This window comes from Eleutherodactylus coqui, chromosome 9, assembly GCF_035609145.1.
Source record: "Eleutherodactylus coqui strain aEleCoq1 chromosome 9, aEleCoq1.hap1, whole genome shotgun sequence".
NCBI lineage: Eukaryota > Metazoa > Chordata > Amphibia > Anura > Eleutherodactylidae > Eleutherodactylus > Eleutherodactylus coqui.
In genome coordinates this window covers 68,361,123-68,384,447 of record NC_089845.1, presented here as the reverse complement: position 1 = coordinate 68,384,447, position 23,325 = coordinate 68,361,123, and the positions used below count along the sequence as shown (strand labels likewise).

At 43.3% G+C, this 23,325-nt stretch overlaps 1 protein-coding gene across 1 annotated transcript in view; it reads right to left on the bottom strand.

The window, feature by feature from the left end:
• The window catches only part of RTTN (rotatin), a 232,755-nt gene that overhangs the window by 154,869 nt on the left and 54,561 nt on the right, over window positions 1-23,325 (bottom strand). The window contains exon 13 of the mRNA XM_066579499.1: window positions 19,010-19,222. Coding sequence (XP_066435596.1) covers window positions 19,010-19,222 — 213 coding nt within the window. The remainder of the gene's footprint in view (window positions 1-19,009; window positions 19,223-23,325) is intronic.

Sequence of the window (23,325 nt, the reverse complement as noted above, 5' to 3'; positions counted from 1 at the left end):
TGGCTGGAAGAACCAGAGTGATGGGTGTTTGGAGCAAGTGCGCACAGTTTATTTTATTTTTATGACCGTCTATTAAAAATAAATACCTTGGAAAACATCTTTAAAGGAGTTGTACCACTTCTAGCTGTTTTGCAGCAGGAAGCAGACAGCTCCGTACAATGCACAGTGGCCTAGGTTGGTACTGTAAGTGGAGTCCCATTCACTTTAACAAAACTTAAAGTCCATTTACACAGGACAAGCTGTCGCACAAACATGATGCTAGCTCCGGTGCTGTTATACAGGAGCAAGTATTGCTGGCATGACTCACAGCACTGCCAGCATGGAGGCAGACAGTCATTGAGAAGTGAAAGACTTCTGTTTACACTGAATGGTACGTCGTCCAGATTTCTGCATGCAGAAACTGAACGATTCTCCTACAGTCGTTGCATGCATTTACCCGGGAAGATTACTTTTCAAATTCCCGCGGGAGCACAGGATTCTGAATGATAATCGTCCTGTGTAAATAGGCCATTAGTCAGCAGTACCAACCTGGCCCACTGCGCAATGTACAGAGCCGTCTGCCTCCTGTAGCAAAACAGCGAGAAATGGGACAACCTCTAAGAGATGGGTATTATAGTAACGGGACCTTGATCTGGATACACTTCAATTAGCGAGATAAGAGAGCGTCACCTGTTTCAATATAAAATGGGGTTGGCTTGATAAAGATTGCACATTTAACCCCTACTGATAGCCTTGCCCCTACCCTAACAGAGAAAAATCAAATTCTTACTATTTACCACCTTACACGCCGTGGTCAATAGCGATTACGGCAAGTTAACAGTTCTTACAAGGGGCTCCCATTACCATTAATTGGGACCCGGTGAGGAGATCACAAGGTGTCGATGAGTTGTCAGAGCAACTGAAGGTCTGATCGGCCAAGCATGCCAGCCTATTAGGCTGGATTCACATGAATCGGATTTGCCGCGGAATTTCTGTGCGGAAATTCTGCTGCATTTACAGTAGCAGCAAAGTGGACGAGATTTTCCTAATCTTGTCAACATGCTGTGGAAATAACCCGCATAACACCTGTGCGAATTTAAATCCGTGACATGTTAATGTCGCTGTCTCTACTACGGATTTCGCCCATTCTCAATGAGGGGGTGAATTCCGCATAGAAATTCGCATTGAAACCCGGTTCAAAACCAGCACCTAATGTTGAGAGTTCGGAGAGTTTGAAAAAGGACTCACTTACGCTGAAACGCTGCCTACCCCTTTTAAAAGACTGATCATGGAATATTACAGATCAAAGCTTTATGAGATTCTTGCATGCTGCCACTTTTTTCATCTTTTCTGGGGCAGGCATTACGTGGCTGATCTGCAGTGGAATGCCCGCTGCGGACATTCCGCTGGAAATCAGCCTCGTGTGAGCGCACCCTTAAACATGTTCATCATCACTCCAATGTAATATTTTAATCGTTATTCATCAAGCACAGTGAACAGCCCAAAAAATGAAAAATGCTGTCTCCAAAAAACCTACATTAAAAAGTGATCAAAAAGTTGCCCATACCCCCAAAAGGTACCAATGGAAACTACAACTGATGCTGCCAAATACAAGATCCTACACAGCTGAGTTGGCAAAAAACATGGGCTTTGGAATACAGCGAGGCACATACAATTTCATTTTTTCTGAAAGTGTCTTTATTGTACTAATACGTACATACCAAAAATATCAGTTTGGCATCAACATGACTACAATGATCTGCAGAACAGCGTAAACATGTTATTTATACTCCAAGATAAATATCACAAAAAAAACCTGAAAATATACCCAATGACACAATTTAGCTTTTTTTCCATCCCACCCCGACCCCACCCAAAAAAAAAAAAAAGTGTTTGGTCATCAAGGCGCATTGAAAGGTTAAGGATATTTCCAGGCACTTACGAAAGATACATGTATGGTATAACATGACCTGTTTATTTTATTTTCTTGCACACACTTTACAAGTAATTTTTTCTAGGTTCTTTGCAGTTATTAGCAAGTTTAAAAAAAAAAAAAGCAACTCTGACAGTAGCAGTAAAAATAGTCCTGCTTTCCCACTGACAACCCCAGGCCCAAATTTATTAATGCTGGCATTTCAAACACCAACCAAAACAAAAAACAACAAAAAAAAAAGTTTATCGAAATGAATTGTGGAAAATGTATTAAAAGCTAGGCACTCTAAGAAATTTGACATACCTGGAGCCACAATGTGCACCATGTTATGGGTTTGACCTCACTGTGACAATTAAGGCTCTTGGAGCAAATGTAACCTTATCACTGAAAAGGCCTTGACACTAAAAGAAAACTTTATTAATTTATAAGAATAAAAAACCACTTCCTAACCCACTAGGGTGGTTAACCGAAACAGACACACAGCTACAGACACAAACATATAACCATTCATCTGAATGAAAGATGAATGTAAGGGTGGACAATAGAATGAAAAGATTACTGGGTACAGAATACCCCAAGGTGTTACAGGGTATTGATATTAAATGTAGCGATAATGGTATGACGCTACCTATCAGGATAGTTTAGAGTCAAATATGACTGACATAGTAATCAATTGATATAGGATAGATGTAAGTACTATTCGATCAGCAACTGTATGACCTCTTGATTGGGTTGCTGTAAGTATCAAATAGATAGTGGTCCTATGATGCCATATTGCTAAACCCACGTATTAGTGTGTATTGCCACCCACTAAGATAGTAGTAATGGTCTATCCAAACCCGTAGTTCACTACTTAGTGTAAAAAGGGTTAATAGTCCAACAGCACCGTAATGTAGCGCTGTGACTGAACTGGACTAGTTATCGCCAGGAGTCACTAAAGAAGATTTTTATGGAGCGATGTCCTCAGTCAGAACAAAGTTCTGACGTCCATTAGAAGTATCGTCTATCGTCGACGCGTTTCCACAGTGTAATGCTTTATTAAACACTGCTTCATCAGGACGAGGTGATATATATAACGTTAGTTAGAAGTTGAACAGGGAAAGGCAGAACGCAGAATAATTCTATTTGCGGAAAGCTGCGTCTGCCGTGATGACGCTTCACTATGTGAAGTGCTGGCAAGGCTGATACTGGTTGTATATAAGAATGATATAACGGCTGGAATAGTACACTGCTGCAGAGACCAGCGCCTGGTGTTGATACAACGGAGCGCTTAAGGGCAGCACTTCACTCTAATATGTAAAGTGCTGACAGGGCTGATATTAGTTGTATATAGGAGTGATACAGCGGCTGGAATAATGCACTGCTGCAGGAACCAGCACACAGTGCATTATTCCAGCCGTTGTATCACTCCTATATACTACTAGTATCAGCCCTGTCAGCACTTTACATGTTAGAGTGAAGTGCTGCCCGTAAGGGCTCTGTAGTATTTAGTATCAGGTGCTGGTTAAGCGCTCCGTTGTATCAACACCAGGCGCTGGTCTCTGCAGCAGTGTACTATTCCAGCCGTTATATCATTCTTATATACAACCAGTATCAGCCTTGCCAGCACTTCACATAGTGAAGGGTCATCAAGGCAGACGCAGCTTTCCGCAAATAGAATTATTCTGCGTTCTGCCTTTCCCTGTTCAACTTCTAACTAACGTTATATATATCACCTCGTCCTGATGAAGCAGTGTTTAATAAAGCATTACACTGTGGAAACGCGTCGACGATAGACGATACTTCTAATGGACGTCAGAACTTTGTTCTGACTGAGGACATCGCTCCATAAAAATCTTCTTTAGTGACTCCTGGCGATAACTAGTCCAGTTCAGTCACAGCGCTACATTACGGTGCTGTTGGACTATTAACCCTTTTTTACACTAAGTAGTGAACTACGGGTTTGGATAGACCATTACTACTATCTCAGTGGGTGGCAATACACACTAATACGTGGGTTTAGCAATATGGCATCATAGGACCACTATCTATTTGATACTTACAGCAACCCAATCAAGAGGTCATACAGTTGCTGATCGAATAGTACTGACATCTATCCTATATCAATTGATTACTATGTCAATCATATTTGACTCTAAACTATCCTGATAGGTAGCGTCATACCATTATCGCTACATTTAATATCAATACCCTGTAACACCTTGGGGTATTCTGTACCCAGTAATCTTTTCATTCTATTGTCCACCCTTACATTCATCTTTCATTCAGATGAATGGTTGTATGTTTTTGTCTGTAGCTGTGTGTCTGTTTCGGTTAACCACCCTAGTGGGTTAGGAAGTGGTTTTTTATTCTTATAAATTAATAAAGTTTTCTTTTAGTGTCAAGGCCTTTTCAGTGATAATGTTATGGGTTTAGTAGAAATAAAGTTGTCTAAAAGTTGTTGATTATCCCAACTCCAAAGTGCACCAAAGCCGTTTTTCAGTTTTGAAATTTTAGCAAGTGAAGCAAAACTAAAATTTCCCCCTAAAATATTGACACATTCCATAAATTGTGACAATTTTTGGTCTTCTTTAGAGATGAGCGAGTATACTCGCTAAAGGCAATTGCTCGAGCGAGCATTGCCTTTAGCGAGTACCTGCCCGCTCGAGACTGAAGGTTCGGGTGCCGGCGGCGGGCAGGGAGCTGCGGGGGAGAGCGGGGAGGAACGGAGGGGAGATCTCTCTCTCCCTCTCCCCCCCCCCCCCCTCCCTCCAGCTGACTGCTGCTACTCACCGCTCCCCCGCGCCGGCACCCGAACCTTCAGTCTCGAGCGGGCAGGTACTCGCTAAAGGCAATGCTCGCTCGAGCAACTGCCTTTAGCGAGTATACACGCTCATCCCTAGTCTTGTTTATACAAAAAAAATGGCAAAAACTACTTTATAATTGTGGACCATAAATCTTTAATATGAAAACAGTTTAAATTAATGTGAAATCGAATAATTACAAGGGTTTAAATTAGTGTTTGCGCTTGGAGGTCTCAAACATTCGATCAAAACTTAAAATTACTCCAAGATTAAATATTTTTTTTAAAACATTCTTTATTTCCATTTAGCCATAAAGTAAGCTCCAGCTTTTCCCAATATCTGGCGTTGTTCACAAGAAGCTGTGTTGCCACTAGGAAGGGATGACGGAGCACTAGCTGGCACAGGAAGCCCCCTGAGCTAGCGCTCCGATTTATGTTTATAGGAGATCATTTGCAGCGGCGGTTCTACTCTGTGCATGCAGTCAGTCACAGACATTTAGCAAACTACCCAGCAGAGGCTCCACACTAGGTGTGTGTTATTTGTACGGAGCTAGAATTTAAGATCCGCCATATCAAGCATCAATTTTACTGCATGTTTTTATAGACAGCTTTAAAAATCTTACATGGATCCATTCAAATTTCCCATCGGTGACATTTTTCATTGCTGGACTAACTGCCTGTATATAATGCAGCCTCTATTAGCACTGCAGCAGTAATGACAATATTGTTAATGACTAGATAGGTACCTCTACAGCATGAGAAAAACACAGTAAATGGAGCAATTGAGACACAGAATTAATTGGAGCTGTTCTACAAGGAGACAGAGAGAAATATTGCATTAACACCACATCCCATCATATTAATTAACACCAAAAGGATGGAAAAAAATCAGTGTGAAGTATTGGATTTCTCTTTTAAGATCTCGACATAAAAGTTTTCTATACAACATTTCATACAGTAGTAGAATCACATCTACTCTGCTTTTGACATAATGCAGCTTAGGAAGCATAAGCTGTATATTGTAAAATCTACTATATTTAGCGCCCTTCCACCAGTAAACTGTGCGTGTATGAGGGGGGGGGGGGGGGGGGGGGAGGAGAAAGCTATAATAAAATGTTTCATAGGTGCCGAGGGAAAATTCCCACTACTTGACAGCATGACAGCAGCCTGATCCAAAGAAGGTACTATTTCCAGAGATCAATGGTCTCCAAGGCAGTGAGAAAAAGTGCAGTTCAGTCATTTATTCATCAAAGAAAGGAACATATTGTTTCTATTAAAGTATAATGTAAGAAGCCAAAAAAAAGACAACTCAGGGGTCATCTTTTTGGGCTAATTACTTAAGCCCCAATAACTTCTATTTATAAAAGGGGTTCTGTCAAAAAAAAAAAAAAAAAATCCATACGTCCCTATTCCTCCCCAGTCAGTCTTCTTACAGCATCTTCTCCTCGCTGATCTTCTCCAGTCGCCCAGGTCACCTCACCACAGGCCGACAGGATCCTCTTCTGCTTGTTATGTAGTGTCTATTCTTGGCATTCTTCTTCCAGGGGTGTAGGTTACGTCACGGCATTCACTGCCTAGCAAGGAATGCCAAGCTATTGCAGAGACTGCACATGAGCAGTGTCTCGCTGTGAGGGTTCATATACTATTGTAGAGACTGCACATGAGCGGTGTCTCGCTGTGAGGGTTCATATACTATTGTAGAGACTGCACATGAGCGGTGTCTCGCTGTGAGGGTTCATATACTATTGCCGAGACTGCACATGAGCGGTGTCTCGCTGTGAGGGTTCATATACTATTGTAGAGACTGCACATGAGCGGTGTCTCGCTGTGAGGGTTCATATACTATTGTAGATAGACTGCACATGAGCGGTGTCTCGCTGTGAGGGTTCATATACTATTGTAGATAGACTGCACATGAGCGCTGTCTCGCTGTGAGGGTTCATATACTATTGTAGATAGACTGCACATGAGCGCTGTCTCGCTGTGAGGGTTCATATACTATTGTAGATAGACTGCACATGAGCGCTGTCTCGCTGTGAGGGTTCATATACTATTGTAGATAGACTGCACATGAGCGGTGTCTCGCTGTGAGGGTTCATATACTATTGTAGAGACTGCACATGAGCGGTGTCTCGCTGTGAGGGTTCATATACTATTGTAGAGACTGCACATGAGCAGTGTCTCGCTGTGAGGGTTCATATACTATTGTAGAGACTGCACATGAGCGGTGTCTCGCTGTGAGGGTTCATATACTATTGCCCAGACTGCACATGAGCGGTGTCTCGCTGTGAGGGTTCATATACTATTGTAGAGAGACTGCACATGAGCGGTGTCTCGCTGTGAGGGTTCATATACTATTGTAGATAGACTGCACATGAGCGGTGTCTCGCTATGAGGGTTCATATACTATTGTAGAGACTGCACATGAGCAGTGTCTCACTGTGAGGGTTCATATACTATTGCCCAGACTGCACATGAGCGGTGTCTCGCTGTGAGGGTTCATATACTATTGTAGAGAGACTGCACATGAGCGGTGTCTCCCTGTGAGGGTTCATATACTATTGTAGAGACTGCACATGAGCGGTGTCTCGCTGTGAGTGTTCATATACTATTGTAGAGACTGCACATGAGCAGTGTCTCGCTGTGAGGGTTCATATACTATTGTAGAGACTGCACATGAGCGGTGTCTCGCTGTGAGGGTTCATATACTATTGTAGAGACTGCACATGAGCAGTGTCTCGCTGTGAGGGTTCATATACTATTGTAGAGACTGCACATGAGCGGTGTCTCGCTGTGAGGGTTCATATACTATTGTAGAGACTGCACATGAGCGGTGTCTCGCTGTGAGGGTTCATATACTATTGCCCAAACTGCACATGAGTGGTGTCTCGCTGTGAGGGTTCATATACTATTGTAGAGACTGCACATGAGCGGTGTCTCGCTGTGAGGGTTCATATACTATTGTAGAGACTGCACATGAGCGGTGTCTCGCTGTGAGGGTTCATATACTATTGTAGAGACTGCACATGAGCGGTGTCTCGCTGTGAGGGTACATATACTATTGTAGAGACTGCACATGAGCGGTGTCTCGCTGTGAGGGTTCATATACTATTGCCCAGACTGCACATGAGCGGTGTCTCGCTGTGAGGGTTCATATACTATTGCCCAGACTGCACATGAGCGGTGTCTCGCTGTGAGGGTTCATATACTATTGTAGAGACTGCACATGAGCGGTGTCTCGCTGTGAGGGTTCATATACTATTGCCCAGACTGCACATGAGCGGTGTCTCGCTGTGAGGGTTCATATACTATTGTAGATAGACTGCACATGAGCGGCGTCTCGCTGTGAGGGTTCATATACTATTGTAGAGACTGCACATGAGCGGTGTCTCGCTGTGAGGGTTCATATACTATTGTAGAGACTGCACATGAGCAGTGTCTCGCTGTGAGGGTTCATATACTATTGTAGAGACTGCACATGAGCGGTGTCTCGCTGTGAGGGTTCATATACTATTGCCCAGACTGCACATGAGCGGTGTCTCGCTGTGAGGGTTCATATACTATTGTAGAGAGACTGCACATGAGCGGTGTCTCGCTGTGAGGGTTCATATACTATTGTAGATAGACTGCACATGAGCGGTGTCTCGCTATGAGGGTTCATATACTATTGTAGAGACTGCACATGAGCAGTGTCTCACTGTGAGGGTTCATATACTATTGCCCAGACTGCACATGAGCAGTGTCTCGCTGTGAGTGTTCATATACTATTGCTCAGACTGCACATGAGTGGTGTCTCGCTGTGAGGGTTCATATACTATTGTAGAGAGACTGCACATGAGCGGTGTCTCGCTGTGAGGGTTCATATACTATTGTAGAGAGACTGCACATGAGCGGTGTCTCGCTGTGAGGGTTCATATACTATTGTAGATAGACTGCACATGAGCGGTGTCTCGCTGTGAGGGTTCATATACTATTGTAGATAGACTGCACATGAGCGGTGTCTCGCTATGAGGGTTCATATACTATTGTAGAGACTGCACATGAGCGGTGTCTCGCTATGAGGGTTCATATACTATTGTAGAGACTGCACATGAGCGGTGTCTCGCTGTGAGGGTTCATATACTATTGCCCAGACTGCACATGAGCGGTGTCTCGCTGTGAGGGTCATATACTATTGTAGAGAGACTGCACATGAGCGGTGTCTCGCTGTGAGGGTTCATATACTATTGTAGACAGACTGCACATGAGCGGTGTCTCGCTGTGAGAGTTCATATACTATTGTAGATAGACTGCACATGAGTGGTGTCTCGCTGTGAGGGTTCATATACTATTGTAGATAGACTGCACATGAGCGGTGTCTCGCTGTGAGGGTTCATATACTATTGCCCAGACTGCACATGAGCGGTGTCTCGCTGTGAGGGTTCATATACTATTGTAGATAGACTGCACATGAGCGGTGTCTCGCTGTGAGGGTTCATATACTATTGTAGAGACTGCACATGAGCGGTGTCTCGCTGTGAGGGTTCATATACTATTGCCCAGACTGCACATGAGCGGTGTCTCGCTGTGAGGGTTCATATACTATTGTAGATAGACTGCACATGAGCGGTGTCTCGCCCTGAGGGTTCATATACTATTGTAGATAGACTGCACATGAGCGGTGTCTCGCTGTGAGGGTTCATATACTATTGTAGAGAGACTGCACATGAGCGGTGTCTCGCTGTGAGGGTTCATATACTATTGTAGACAGACTGCACATGAGCGGTGTCTCGCTGTGAGGGTTCATATACTATTGCAGATAGACTGCACATGAGCGGTGTCTCGCTGTGAGGGTTCATATACTATTGTAGATAGACTGCACATGAGCGGTGTCTCGCTGTGAGGGGTCATATACTATTGTAGAGACTGCACATGAGCGGTGTCTCGCTGTGAGGGTTCATATACTATTGTAGATAGACTGCACATGAGCGGTGTCTCGCTGTGAGGGTTCATATACTATTGTAGATAGGCTGCACATGAGCGGTGTCTCGCTGTGAGGGTTCATATACTATTGTAGATAGACTGCACATGAGCGGTGTCTCGCTGTGAGGGTTCATATACTATTGTAGATAGACTGCGCATGAGCGGTGTCTCGCTGTGAGGGTTCATATACTATTGTAGATAGACTGCACATGAGCGGTGTCTCGCTATGAGGGTTCATATACTATTGTAGAGACTGCACATGAGCGGTGTCTCGCTATGAGGGTTCATATACTATTGTAGAGACTGCACATGAGCGGTGTCTCGCTGTGAGGGTCATATACTATTGTAGAGAGACTGCACATGAGCGGTGTCTCGCTGTGAGGGTTCATATACTATTGTAGATAGACTGCACATGAGTGGTGTCTCGCTGTGAGGGTTCATATACTATTGTAGATAGACTGCACATGAGCGGTGTCTCGCTGTGAGGGTTCATATACTATTGCCCAGACTGCACATGAGCGGTGTCTCGCTGTGAGGGTTCATATACTATTGTAGATAGACTGCACATGAGCGGTGTCTCGCTGTGAGGGTTCATATACTATTGTAGAGACTGCACATGAGCGGTGTCTCGCTGTGAGGGTTCATATACTATTGTAGAGACTGCACATGAGCGGTGTCTCGCTGTGAGGGTTCATATACTATTGTAGAGACTGCACATGAGCGGTGTCTCGCTGTGAGGGTTCATATACTATTGTAGATAGACTGCACATGAGCGGTGTCTCGCTGTGAGGGTTCATATACTATTGCCCAGACTGCACATGAGCGGTGTCTCGCTGTGAGGGTTCATATACTATTGTAGATAGACTGCACATGAGCGGTGTCTCGCCCTGAGGGTTCATATACTATTGTAGATAGACTGCACATGAGCGGTGTCTCGCTGTGAGGGTTCATATACTATTGTAGAGAGACTGCACATGAGCGGTGTCTCGCTGTGAGGGTTCATATACTATTGTAGACAGACTGCACATGAGCGGTGTCTCGCTGTGAGGGTTCATATACTATTGCAGATAGACTGCACATGAGCGGTGTCTCGCTGTGAGGGTTCATATACTATTGTAGATAGACTGCACATGAGCGGTGTCTCGCTGTGAGGGTTCATATACTATTGTAGATAGACTGCACATGAGCGGTGTCTCGCTGTGAGGGTTCATATACTATTGTAGATAGGCTGCACATGAGCGGTGTCTCGCTGTGAGGGTTCATATACTATTGTAGATAGACTGCACATGAGCGGTGTCTCGCTGTGAGGGTTCATATACTATTGTAGAGACTGCACATGAGCGGTGTCTCGCTGTGAGGGTTCATATACTATTGCAGATAGACTGCACATGAGCGGTGTCTCGCTGTGAGGGGTCATATACTATTGTAGAGACTGCACATGAGCGGTGTCTCGCTGTGAGGGTTCATATACTATTGTAGATAGACTGCACATGAGCGGCGTCTCGCTGTGAGGGTTCATATACTATTGTAGATAGGCTGCACATGAGCGGTGTCTCGCTGTGAGGGTTCATATACTATTGTAGATAGGCTGCACATGAGCGGTGTCTCGCTGTGAGGGTTCATATACTATTGTAGAGAGACTGCACATGAGCGGTGTCTCGCTGTGAGGGTTCATATACTATTGTAGATAGACTGCACATGAGCGGTGTCTCGCTGTGAGGGTTCATATACTATTGTAGAGAGACTGCACATGAGCGGTGTCTCGCTGTGAGGGTTCATATACTATTGTAGATAGACTGCACATGAGCGGTGTCTCGCTGTGAGGGTTCATATACTATTGTAGATAGACTGCGCATGAGCGGTGTCTCGCTGTGAGGGTTCATATACTATTGCAGAGAGACAGCGTGTATTCGCAGTCTCTGCAGTAGCTCGGCGCTCCCTGCTCGGCTGGGAACGCTACGTCACTAGTGACATAGCGTACATTGCCCTGCAGAAAGGAGAATGTCAGCAATGGATGCTTAGTCACCGGAAGAAGAAGAATCGTCGGGCTGGAGGGGAGGTGAGGTGACCCGGAGGGACTGCAGGAGACAAGAGAAGATCGGCAAGGAGAAGATGCAATAAGGAGTCTGCTGGGGAGGAATAGGTAAGTATAGATTTTTTTTTTCCTCTAACGACAGAACCGCTTTAAACACTTACCCTAGGTGTACTAATTGGAAAACCTACTAAACCTATATAGATTCCTATAAAACACCAGCACCTCTGCTGCTTCTTCATTGCTCTCCTGCCTACCATCTGGGCAGCAGACTCTGTGCTGTTGCTGCTTTGTTATTTTGGGCATTGGGCTTTTGGGGTTATTAGGGCAAGCAGTTTTTTGATGCATCACATGCATCATAGATAGCCACTTGAGCTAACCTCATCTAAACTTAGATAGCTAGCTACAGGTTAGGTTGGTAGCTAATTTAGCACCTGGAGCAACTATTAGAGATTAACCTCACCTATACCTAGATAGCTAGCCATAGTACAGAGCAGCAGAGGTTCGCCCTGTGTGGGGATCTCATAGGCTATATTGAGCCACTTTTGGTGTCCATTTCTCATGACCAGTTCTGTTTCCGAAACCAATTTTGGTTCCCGATGAGTCATACATGAGGAAACGCGAAGAACTTGTTATATAAAACGATATATTCACAGAACAGAGCTACGTGTACAACAGCCGTTGTGCTAAGATTATACACAGTTTTACCCGAACATCAGTACTCCATCTACCGTATGTGGCAACCGGCATATTACTATCGCAGCATCATAGATAGAGAACTATCACTGATGGGTATTAGTCCGGTCGCGCTCCATAGTGACTTAAACTGACACACGTTCATCACTCTAATACTAATGCAAATACACAGGACCGCTTTGCCCTGGGCGGGTCCATTGTGTATTTTTGGACATTTCCTCAATAGTGGCTTGTGACCTAAATTGGAGAAGTATATTTGTTTGAGGTCTTTTCATGTTGGTCCCAAATATAGGACCTTTTAATCATTAACTAAATCAATAAAGGTTCCGTTTTACGGGTCCCACCCAGTGATTACTTATGTAGATTCCTTCAAAAATGATAAACCAAAAATACTAGGCTAGCGATGCAAACCCTTTCCTTGAATCACTACCAAAACCAGAATACACCAGACCCCTATTTATCAAACTTAGAAAAACAGTACATTGACGTATATCAGAGAAGCAGCCCCTTCCTCAGAATAGAACAGAGCTCCTGTATAGCGGACAACCTGGAATACAAAAGATAACAGGTCCTCTTTTCCTGAATGTGTCCAGGCTGTCCACCAAATAGGAGCTGCGTTCTATCCAATTATTCTGAGGAAGGGGGTGCTTCCCCAAAACACATCAATGTGCCTTTTTTATTGAATAAAGAGTAGTCAGGTTTACTTTTTGTAGTCTCAGTAGTGATTCATGAGAAGGGTTGCACTATTAGTCCAGTATTTCTGGTTTCTTATCTGATGCAGTACCATGCCCCTTAACAGAACAGTAGTGTATTCGGGGCCGGCAGCACCTTAGAATGGTCTTTCATCCAATATTACCCTTCACGCTTTATCACACCAATTGATTTCCACAGCCAGTCGGAGTAGCTAGGCTTCTTTTTGCACTCCCTTCAAACGTGTAGGGTATTTTAACGTTAAGATTTTTCTTTTTGAGGGCTTTTACCCACTAGCGGTTTTTTTTTTGCAGCGGTTTTTTTAAAAAGTGTCAATGGGACTTTTTTAATGTTAAAATCGCAATCACACAAAAATCGCAGCAATGCAAACTTGCGATTTTAATATTAGAAAGTCTCATTGACATTTAGAGAAAAAAAACGCTGCAAAATTGCAGCAAAAATAAACGCTAGCGGGCAAAAGCCCTAAAAGGGCTATTACTATCAAAACATGTTCTAAGAAATAAGCATTGTAAAGATATTAGAGGATTTGTCTTGCATACCTGATAATGCTCAGAGCACTGCTCTTCCAGATCGACCCCTAATGGCAGGAATAGCCAGTGAAATGGGTTGTCCGGGGTTAGAAAAACATGGCTGATTTATGAACTTCGATGGAGCCAAGGTGCAATACCACATACAACCTATGGACAGGTGTGGTGCTGCTTTTGGGAGAGAGTAGCCATGTTGTTCTAATCCTAGCCAACCTTTAATGATAACTTAAAAAAAAAAGTAAACGCCATCTTTCTTTGTAAGTGTAGCCTGCATAATTATAACAGAGACATGTATGAATCATTCCCTTCATATAATACCTACAATTAAAAGCACATCCCTTACAGACAGAAGGAAAGCTGCAGGGAATTGCTATTACCTGTATCTTCACGGTCAGTCTATAAATGGACACTGGCGGTTTTATATCAGCTTGCGCCTGAAGTCTGGTAGGCAGCGCGCAAGCTGGAATAAATGTCAGCCTGTGATCTAAAAACAGATTCACAGGACAGTGAATTTCTGTAAGCCTTTTGACAGATCAACTGTTAGAGAGTAGTTACGGTATATTCGATCATTTCCATTTCTTGAACTCCCTGACATATACTATTAATTTCTGTTAAAGGGTGAACCGACAGCAGCAACTTCCATTGTAGTGATCAGAAAGAATCTAACAGTAGATAAGACAATATTTTTGTGAACCCCTTTACACAGTGCGAAGCATCAACTGCTTTAATTATATTAGCCACCCAAATTGTATAGACGGCCTTGTGGCCCTTTTACACGGGCCAACAGTTGTACAAACAACTGCACGGGCGCCGACGTCACCGCTAGGTCGTCAGTGACCCAGCAGAGCATTCGCACTGACAGACTTCGCCGCTGGATCACGGGCTTCTCGCTCAGCGCTTCACCTTCTACGAGAAGCGCTGAGCGGGGAACATTTACACAGCACGACAAACCTGCACTGGTTTGTAAGCTGTAATCGAAAACTGGGCGATTTTTGTGCATTTACACTACATTATTATCGCTTAAATGTACTTTTCATTTTAGTCTTTAATCTAAATATGTTTAAAATTGGGTGCATATTAATTTAAATGCATTCAAAACCCACTGCCTCCCTTCGCTCCCTTAGAATTAAAAGAACACTGTAGGCAAGTCTGATTTACTTAAAGGGGCAATTCCCATATCAGCAAGTTATACCCTATCCACAGAGGACATCCGGATAGGGGATAACTTGCCTATCAGTGAGGGTCCAACTGCTGGGACCCTCAAGATTCAGAGAAATCACAACCAGGGAGTAGCAAAATTCTGACAGCGTTGGCTATGCATGTGCACCACCACGCCATTCACTTCAACGAGATTGCTGCAGATAGCAGAGTTCAAGTGCTTGGCCATCACCGCTGGATATTGCCAAGTGCTTGTACGCTCCAGCACTTCCCATTGAAATTAATGGAGTGGTGCACACATGCACAGCCGCTGCTGTGAAACTTCCGGGGACGCACGAGGGGAGATTTCCTTCAATTAGGTCTGGCATGGGGCTTGTACAATAAATAGTACAAGACAAAAGACACCAAAGAGATATCCCGTGTCAGACATCTCCTCCTTTGTATTCTGTACTAAGCATTACATCATAACGTATCTTTGGAGTGGCCAATGCTTCATTATTCTGATAAAGAACTTCAAGCTCCCTGTGTTCCTTTACAAATTCTGCCTGCCTGCCGCAGCCACTAGAGGGCGCCTGCCAAAGATGGATTTAACCAGCTCCTATTCCACTCAAGATTAAATCACCAGTCAGAAACCTCCTTAACGGGGTCTAGTGGTGAATGGAAAATGCATAAGAAAAATTCAGTGCTGACCCCTATAAAGATTGGAATAAATTATGAAGCCCATCATAATACACCTGCTTAGAAATAGAGAAATGATAGGTACAAATCTTGTATTAATGCAGATGAGCCACTTAGAAAACCAAATTAGTTTGAAGGAAAGGTTGTGTCAACTTTACTCCAGTTCTCTCCGCTCTTATGGTGAAAGTGTAGCGCTACATTTACAGCAAGTTCTAAATTTATTTATTTTTACTGAGACTCATCAGTTTTATGAAAAAATAAAGTGAAATCACTCTACTCTAAGCGGTTTCATGTCATAACTTCCAAGGAACACATCCCCAGGACTGCAGGCTGTATATCTGCACTGAACGACCACTGTATTCGGTGCGGCTGATTAATACCACATGGTGGCCGCATCACGATCTGCTCTCAGAAAATGTGCTGAGCTCTCCTCTGCACAGCAGGTAGTCATGGGAAAACATGGTGACTTGAGTGACTTTGACTGCAGGCACATTGCTGGTGCCTGGAGATCGCCTGCAGGTCTGAATCAGTCACACCTGTTGACTGTTCCCAAACCATGATGTCAAGACTGGTTGAACCATAGGCAGCAAGCCACATATGGCTTATCCTAGAAGCGAAAAATCCCCAAATATCCTTCTTATATTTAGTGTGGATTCTATGCTATAACTGTACTATCAAGACAAAGGAAGTAAGTAATGTCAAGTTTAAAACATAACCTTTACTAAAAGATATAATTAAAGTATAGGATGCCTCAATAATTCGTAATGAATGTCAAAATCCAGCATGCCATAAAAGGGGGAAAAGTCCTAAATTGCACATAAATCACTGCACTTTACAAAAAATGACATGCTGAAAAGTGCAATCATGCAGCATCTGGTAAACACACACCACAAATCTAATATAGTCATGCCATAAATACGGTAAACCTATATTGAATATGGCAATAGTGAGTACATTGCATTAGTGCTACATAGAAAAGACACCATAGTGCAGTGTACAGCCAACCTGAGCTACGTATGGCAGCAAATGGTCACATATACCAGTAAAAACCTACATGTAGCTAAAGGCGTATAATGGAGTCTATGCTCTCCATAGCACGGCATCAATTAAAAAGGTGCGATCGCACATCAGACGACTCACTTCCTGGTAACCAGGTGACATCAGAGTCGAGAGAAATGAATATGTAGCAACCCACACTTCTGGGAAAAACAAGGAGCAAATTTGCATACGATGGGGCACAGGAACTCCCCATCGCGGTGGCCCTGAGATGGTGGAAGAATTACCCATTAAACAAGATGACATTTGTGGTAAGAACAAATTCAAGCAGTTGTAGTACAAACTAGTTATGTGCCCCATACAGTCAGCCTCTGGCAGCCAAAAGGATGAGCCACTGCAGGTAGTCCAAATTCATGGGAAATAGAAGAATAAGGTGCTTCAACTTCAGTGAAAGCCAACCAAGTGCATGAGTCAATTACTGAGGCATCATATATTTACATTATATCTTTGTAAAGGTTATGTTTTAAACTTGATCCTAGAGTCAAGCATTGGGTGGCACATCTGGTATCTCAACAATGATGTGCCACAGTAGATCAACTGACCCAGCAGTACAACAGCGGGGAAGTTAAGCTTCAACAATCATCATGCAGAGTAAATTGCCAAAGCCCGACAAAAGGTGGCCCTAATGACCAACCAGTCTTCGCCAACAATACCTCACATGAGCCATGGGAACATGTCAATGAATCTTAGGCACATGCCAGCAGGTCATCTGGAGTGACAAGCCCCGTTTTCTGTTGAATCACACAGATAACCTGGTCTACATCTGGCCTAAACAGCACAAAGCCATATCCAATTGGTGTACTGTGGGGGTTCAACAAGCTGGTGGTGCTATTGACATGGTCTGCGGAGTATTTTCCTAGCATGGCCTAGGACCATTGGTCATCATACTATAATTCTTGAATGGTGAATACTACAGGGACCTGTGAGCTGACCATCTGCACCCATATCTTCAGTAAGTCTTCCCTGACCACAGTGCCATCTTTCAACAGAGCAATGCTCTGTGTCATCGAGTTTGGATCACTATGGAGTGGTTGGAGGAATAAGACAATGAATTTGTTACACTGCCTGGGCCCCTGAACTCACAAGACTGTAACCCCATTAAACGCGTTTGGCATATGCTGGAAAGGGCTCTGAGATCTGCTCCCACCTCTCAAAATGTGCACCAAATCACCAAGCTGCTGCCACGGGCATGGGTTTGAGTTTGGTCCCTGATATTTGAAAGCAGTGATCACCCACAAAAGTGGATCAACCCATTATTGAGTAGGCGTTCCTAATGCAGTGAACCTTCAGTGTTTAAATGGTTTCAGGTTGCATTGAAATGTGTAGGAGTATTCAAATGCTGCAAGCACCGATTCCATGCTACAATCTAAAATCTTTCTAGCACCAACAGCTGTTCCCTTCCCTTACCTGATTCAGTTCACAGCATGGACAGATTTTATAATGTGAATCATGGGTTATACCAAGAATGCAAGTTATGCCTTATCAATAGAATAAGTGGAAATCTGCTGATCAGTTGGAGTCACACTGCGGAGACAACGCCAATCCTGAGATCGGGGGTCCGTTGTCCCCAGTCCTACTCACTGTAAGATTACTGCACTCCGGCAGTGAGTAGGAGTCTAAATGGAGCACTGGCTGTGCAAGCACAACAGTATTCCATTCCCTTTCAACAAGGGCTACAGAGATACACGAGCGGCACCTGCTCAGGTATTTACATCAGCCCCAATTGAATTGAATGGAGCTCTGACTGCACATGCTCGGGAAGTGCCAACTGCGCAAGCTCAGGCAGCGCTCCCTTCATGCCGACGTCACTGCAGGGGGGTAAAGCGACCCCCACTACGACAGGCAGAATGGAGAGGTGATAACTTGCAATCTTGGTACAACCCCTTTAATGTAAGAAACTTGATCTGCACAAACTACTGTAAACTATTACAGTCAATTAACTTGAATTTTGATGCCCCAACAATCTATAGAGTAAAATGCTTAAATACATTTTGATACCTACTGTGAAGGAAACTGCAACACAGCCCTATTCACTTGAATACGGGCTACGTTGTAATTCCCTGCATAGGGGGCACTAACCGATGGGAGTCCAACAACTCAGACCCCCACCTATCAGAATGTTATGGCAAATATACCAAAACTATCTACGATAGAGGTATTCCAGCAAGAAACAATCATTATTCCATCTACTAGATTACTAATAAGTTTTGGACAGTTGGGGGGGGGGGGGGGGGTCCATTGTTGCTAGAAGAAGACACCCACAGAGAATAAAACAATGCATAAAAAAAGAAATAAAAAATTGACAATTTTGGAATTAGCCAAGTGAGTGCTTCACTGGATAGGTCAAAGGATTCTCACTGAAATAGCCCTTAATACTCCTTCTGGTTAAAAAATGAAAAACATGCAATATTGGGATTGTATAGTATTACTCACACACGTGCATATCATCTGAATTGTGTATGTAGTGGCACTGAATAAATACACAGAGTACAAACCTCTTTTGTAGAGCAGGACATAAAAGAAGTTGTACATTCGATTGAATAGGCGGTCTCCGAGGCTTGCTTATAAACCCAGTAGTCTTCAGAATTCAGCTGCTCCATAAAAGCTACAACAGATTCGTGAACACTGGGGTATGCAGTATGAAACGGCAGGTCGACAGATAAGAGGAACAAAGCATTCATCAAGCTTTCCGGCAACACATCATTTGCCTTAGGAAAGAGAGAACAAACATGTATGTATATAAATCTCATTTACATCAATGCACTTCAAAGGAAAAGGTCAAGACTTTTACACGGCGGCAACCTTCAGCCGAGGTGACAATTGTACAAATATTTAGTGTAAATATTTTATGGAGAAACATTATATTTAAATATTTCATTGAGACACACAGAGACATAAAACCCTGCCATCAATGTGCCCAGCGCAGTTCCCTGAAGGACCAATTTGGAGAAACTTGTTCAGTGAGCTCTCTAGCTTTCTACGGAATATTGCCTGCGCTGATTATAATTCCTAGCTCTACCATAATGTCTTCAGAAATCAAACCCACTAAAGGGAGTCACTTTTGTGACTTAATGTGCTTAGCACAGCATGTATTTTCAATGACTAAGAATATGAGCGGAATATCAACCTATACGTTCTGTCCTCATTATTTTTAAACCACTGGAGTGAAGCACAAATCTATCGCAAAAAGCGCATTTGGCTTTCTTTACATCTGGCTGTTTGTGAAAAAAATTGATCATATGTAGAAAGTCTTTGTGAATTGGAATTATGAATGAGCGCCGGCAACAGCAGTCTAGTGTTTTCTAATTAATACTATGCCAAGAGTGAGGGAGCGTGCCCTAAGAATGCGTTTGCTAAATATTGTGTTGTTAGAATAATGTGGCATCAATTGTTATGGTAATATTTGTAAAGATTACATTGACAAACATAAAATAAAGGAGCACATAAAAAACAAAACTGCAGTATATATCTGTGGACAGGCAGGGGGCAGCAGAGCCCTGTGAATAGCACCAGAAGCAGTTACATGCATAGGACTGCAACAGACACAAAGCTGCGGCCGAGCTGTCAACCACGAGACTTAAGATAATTTCATAGGAAGAATTAAAAATGGATTTTGCAGCAGGATTGTAACCGTGTTAAATAGAAAGATAATCCAGCAAACATGACATCACTATTTAGAAGCATCCATACATGTTCCACTTACTAAAACCATGTATTAATACAAAAGGATGCTGTAGACAGTTTTTAGCCCAGGAGATACTAGAGCTTGCTGAAGACACTATATTATGTAATGCAGGGCAAGTCATCAAAGTGGGCAAAAGCAAAACCAACTTGATGGCAGCACTTTGTAACAGCATCTGAACTGCCTCGTAAAATTAAGGCCCCATGCACATCTGCGCCCAGCTTCTGGCGTGATTTCCGTGGTTTGGCTCTGAGAGTGAAGCCGACCAAAGAACTTACTGAACCCACCGAGTCTGCATGCACCAGCCCTGAACTGCGCCAGATGGATCTCACTGACTACGATACGGACCGCCCATTTAGTACAAATGCCTCAAGCTGCGTGAAAAGAAATCCCAGTAGGAGGAACAGCTGTCTGTGTATGGGGTCTGGCTTTGTTTTAAATTCCCACTGTTACAAGGCTTTTATGAAGAGTTTAACTTTGGCTTGAAGGGAATGCTGCCTTCCAATAGGTGGCACTGTGGAGGTATTATTCCATCTCCCTTGTTTGCATATTACCCAGAGGAGCGTGCATGGCCATTTGAGTCTCCTCACTCACCATCATCACTAAGGAGAAAAGATAGCATTTCTGACCCCCGTCCCAAGACCTCACAAAGCCAGACTCCTACTGTACACTGATGAAGGGCAAAAACCCTGAAACAGCTGTATGTACATGGCTTTGCTTTTAATTCCCAGTCTTTGCTACAAGGCTTGTATAAAGAGTCTAACTTTGGCTTGAAGGAATGCTGCCTTCCAATAAGTGGCACTGTGGAGGTATTATTCCATCTCCCTTAGTAGGAGGACGGAGACCTCACAAAGGGTAAAAACCTTGAAGCACTTAATTCAATTTGGTTGTTTAAGAGTGCCATTCTTTCATTTTGGAAATATCTAACTGACCTCTGTGTGTGCGCATATACTGAGGAGAATCTAACTGACCTCTGTGTGTGAGCATATACTGAGGAGAATCTAAAAGACCTCTGTGTGTGCAGATATACTGAAGAGAATCTAACTGACCTCTGTGTGTGTGCATATACTGAGGAGAATCTAAAAGACCTCTGTGTGTGCAGATATACTGAAGAGAATCTAACTGACCTCTGTGTGTGTGCATATACTAAGGAGAATCTAACTGACCTCTGTGTGTGCGCATATACTAAGGAGAATCTAACTGACCTCTGTGTGTGCGCATATACTGAGGAGAATCTAACTGACCTCTGTGTGTGAGCATATACTGAGGAGAATCTAAAAGACCTCTGTGTGTGCAGATATACTGAAGAGAATCTAACTGACCTCTGTGTGTGTGCATATACTGAGGAGAATCTAAAAGACCTCTGTGTGTGCAGATATACTGAAGAGAATCTAACTGACCTCTGTGTGTGTGCATATACTAAGGAGAATCTAACTGACCTCTGTGTGTGTGCATATACTAAGGAGAATCTAACTGACCTCTGTGTGTGTGCATATACTAAGGAGAATCTAACTGACCTCTGTGTGTGTGCATATACTAAGGAGAATCTAACTGACCTCTGTGTGTGTGCATATACTAAGGAGAATCTACTGACCTCTGTGTGTGTGCATATAGTGAGGAGAATCTAACTGACCTCTGTGTGTGTGCATATACTAAGGAGAATCTAACTGACCTCTGTGTGTGTGCATATAGTGAGGAGAATCTAACTGACCTCTGTGTGTGTGCATATACTAAGGAGAATCTAACTGACCTCTGTGCGCATATAGTGAGGAGAATCTAACTGACCTCTGTGTGTGTGCATATAGTGAGGAGAATCTAACTGACCTCTGTGTGTGTGCATATAGTGAGGAGAATCTAACTGACCTCTGTGTGTGTGCATATAGTGAGGAGAATCTAACTGACCTCTGTGTGTGTGCATATAGTGAGGAGAATCTAACTGACCTCTGTGCGCATATAGTGAGGAGAATCTAACTGACCTCTGTGTGTGTGCATATACTGAGGAGAATTAACTGACCTCTGTGTGCATATACTGACGAGAATCTAGCTCATGGCTGTGTGTATATATTGAAAGGCTGCAAAGTACATAAGGTAGTGGCCATGGACTGCAGGGATGGAGCATACCTTGAAGGCTAAGAAGGGGCTGCAACCTCCAGTCTAGGGGTAAATTTCAAGAAAAGGGGGCATTAACTTTAAGGGTAAAAAGTAAGGAGAGTTTGAGCGGTGGCACATTTTGCAGAAGGACATCAGTACATGCAGTCTGAGGAGAATCTAATGCTCCTCTAGGTGTATGCATATTTTATTCCTCAGTTCCTCTGAAGTAACCCCGACTTCATAAAATTTTCTGTAGAAACAACTGGGAAACACCTGTACCAAATTAACTCTGGCAAAACCAAGTATATCAGCTAGTTTATTCATAATGTCTAGGTGGAACAACAGAGTACCAGCACATAGAGTTCTGAGAAAAAATGCTAGACTTGTTATATCTTGAAGAGTATAGTTATTATCTAAAACAGACATGGTGGGAAAGCTAACACATCCTCTTCAAGCATTATTAGGGTAAATTTGGCAAAACTAGTGCAAAAGAGGATAATGGAGATATGCATAGAACCCAAATCAGTTCTATTGAAAATGATAACCTAACCATGAACAACTTTTCCTTTAGTCCTGCAGTTCAAGCAGCCCATAGGGAAGCATGTGGCATCCACGTCTCATTTAACACCTGCCGATTTGATTTTAAATGATTTGCGAATGCCACGCGCAAATAATAAATCGCAGCATGCTCCATTTTATCGTGATGTGGCTCCATTAATCTCTATGAAAGCTTAGGATCCGTAGTGCATCTGCAAATACATTTAAATACATTTGTGGAATCACTGCAGATTTGAAGGCTAAAATCAATTAGGGAGATGGGGAAAAGGCTGGGAGGTGGGGTTGCACATATTTTCCACACGGATGATCCGCAGTGCATCCGCGTGCATTCTCGTGGGGAAAAACAGCAATCAGCAGTGAATCCGCTGTGGATATCCACATGAAAAAACTGTGCATGCCATGGACATGAGGCCTTAGGCACAATGTCAACGTGTGGATTTTAATTATAAAATCAGCGTGTCTCCTGCGCAGGAGATTCGC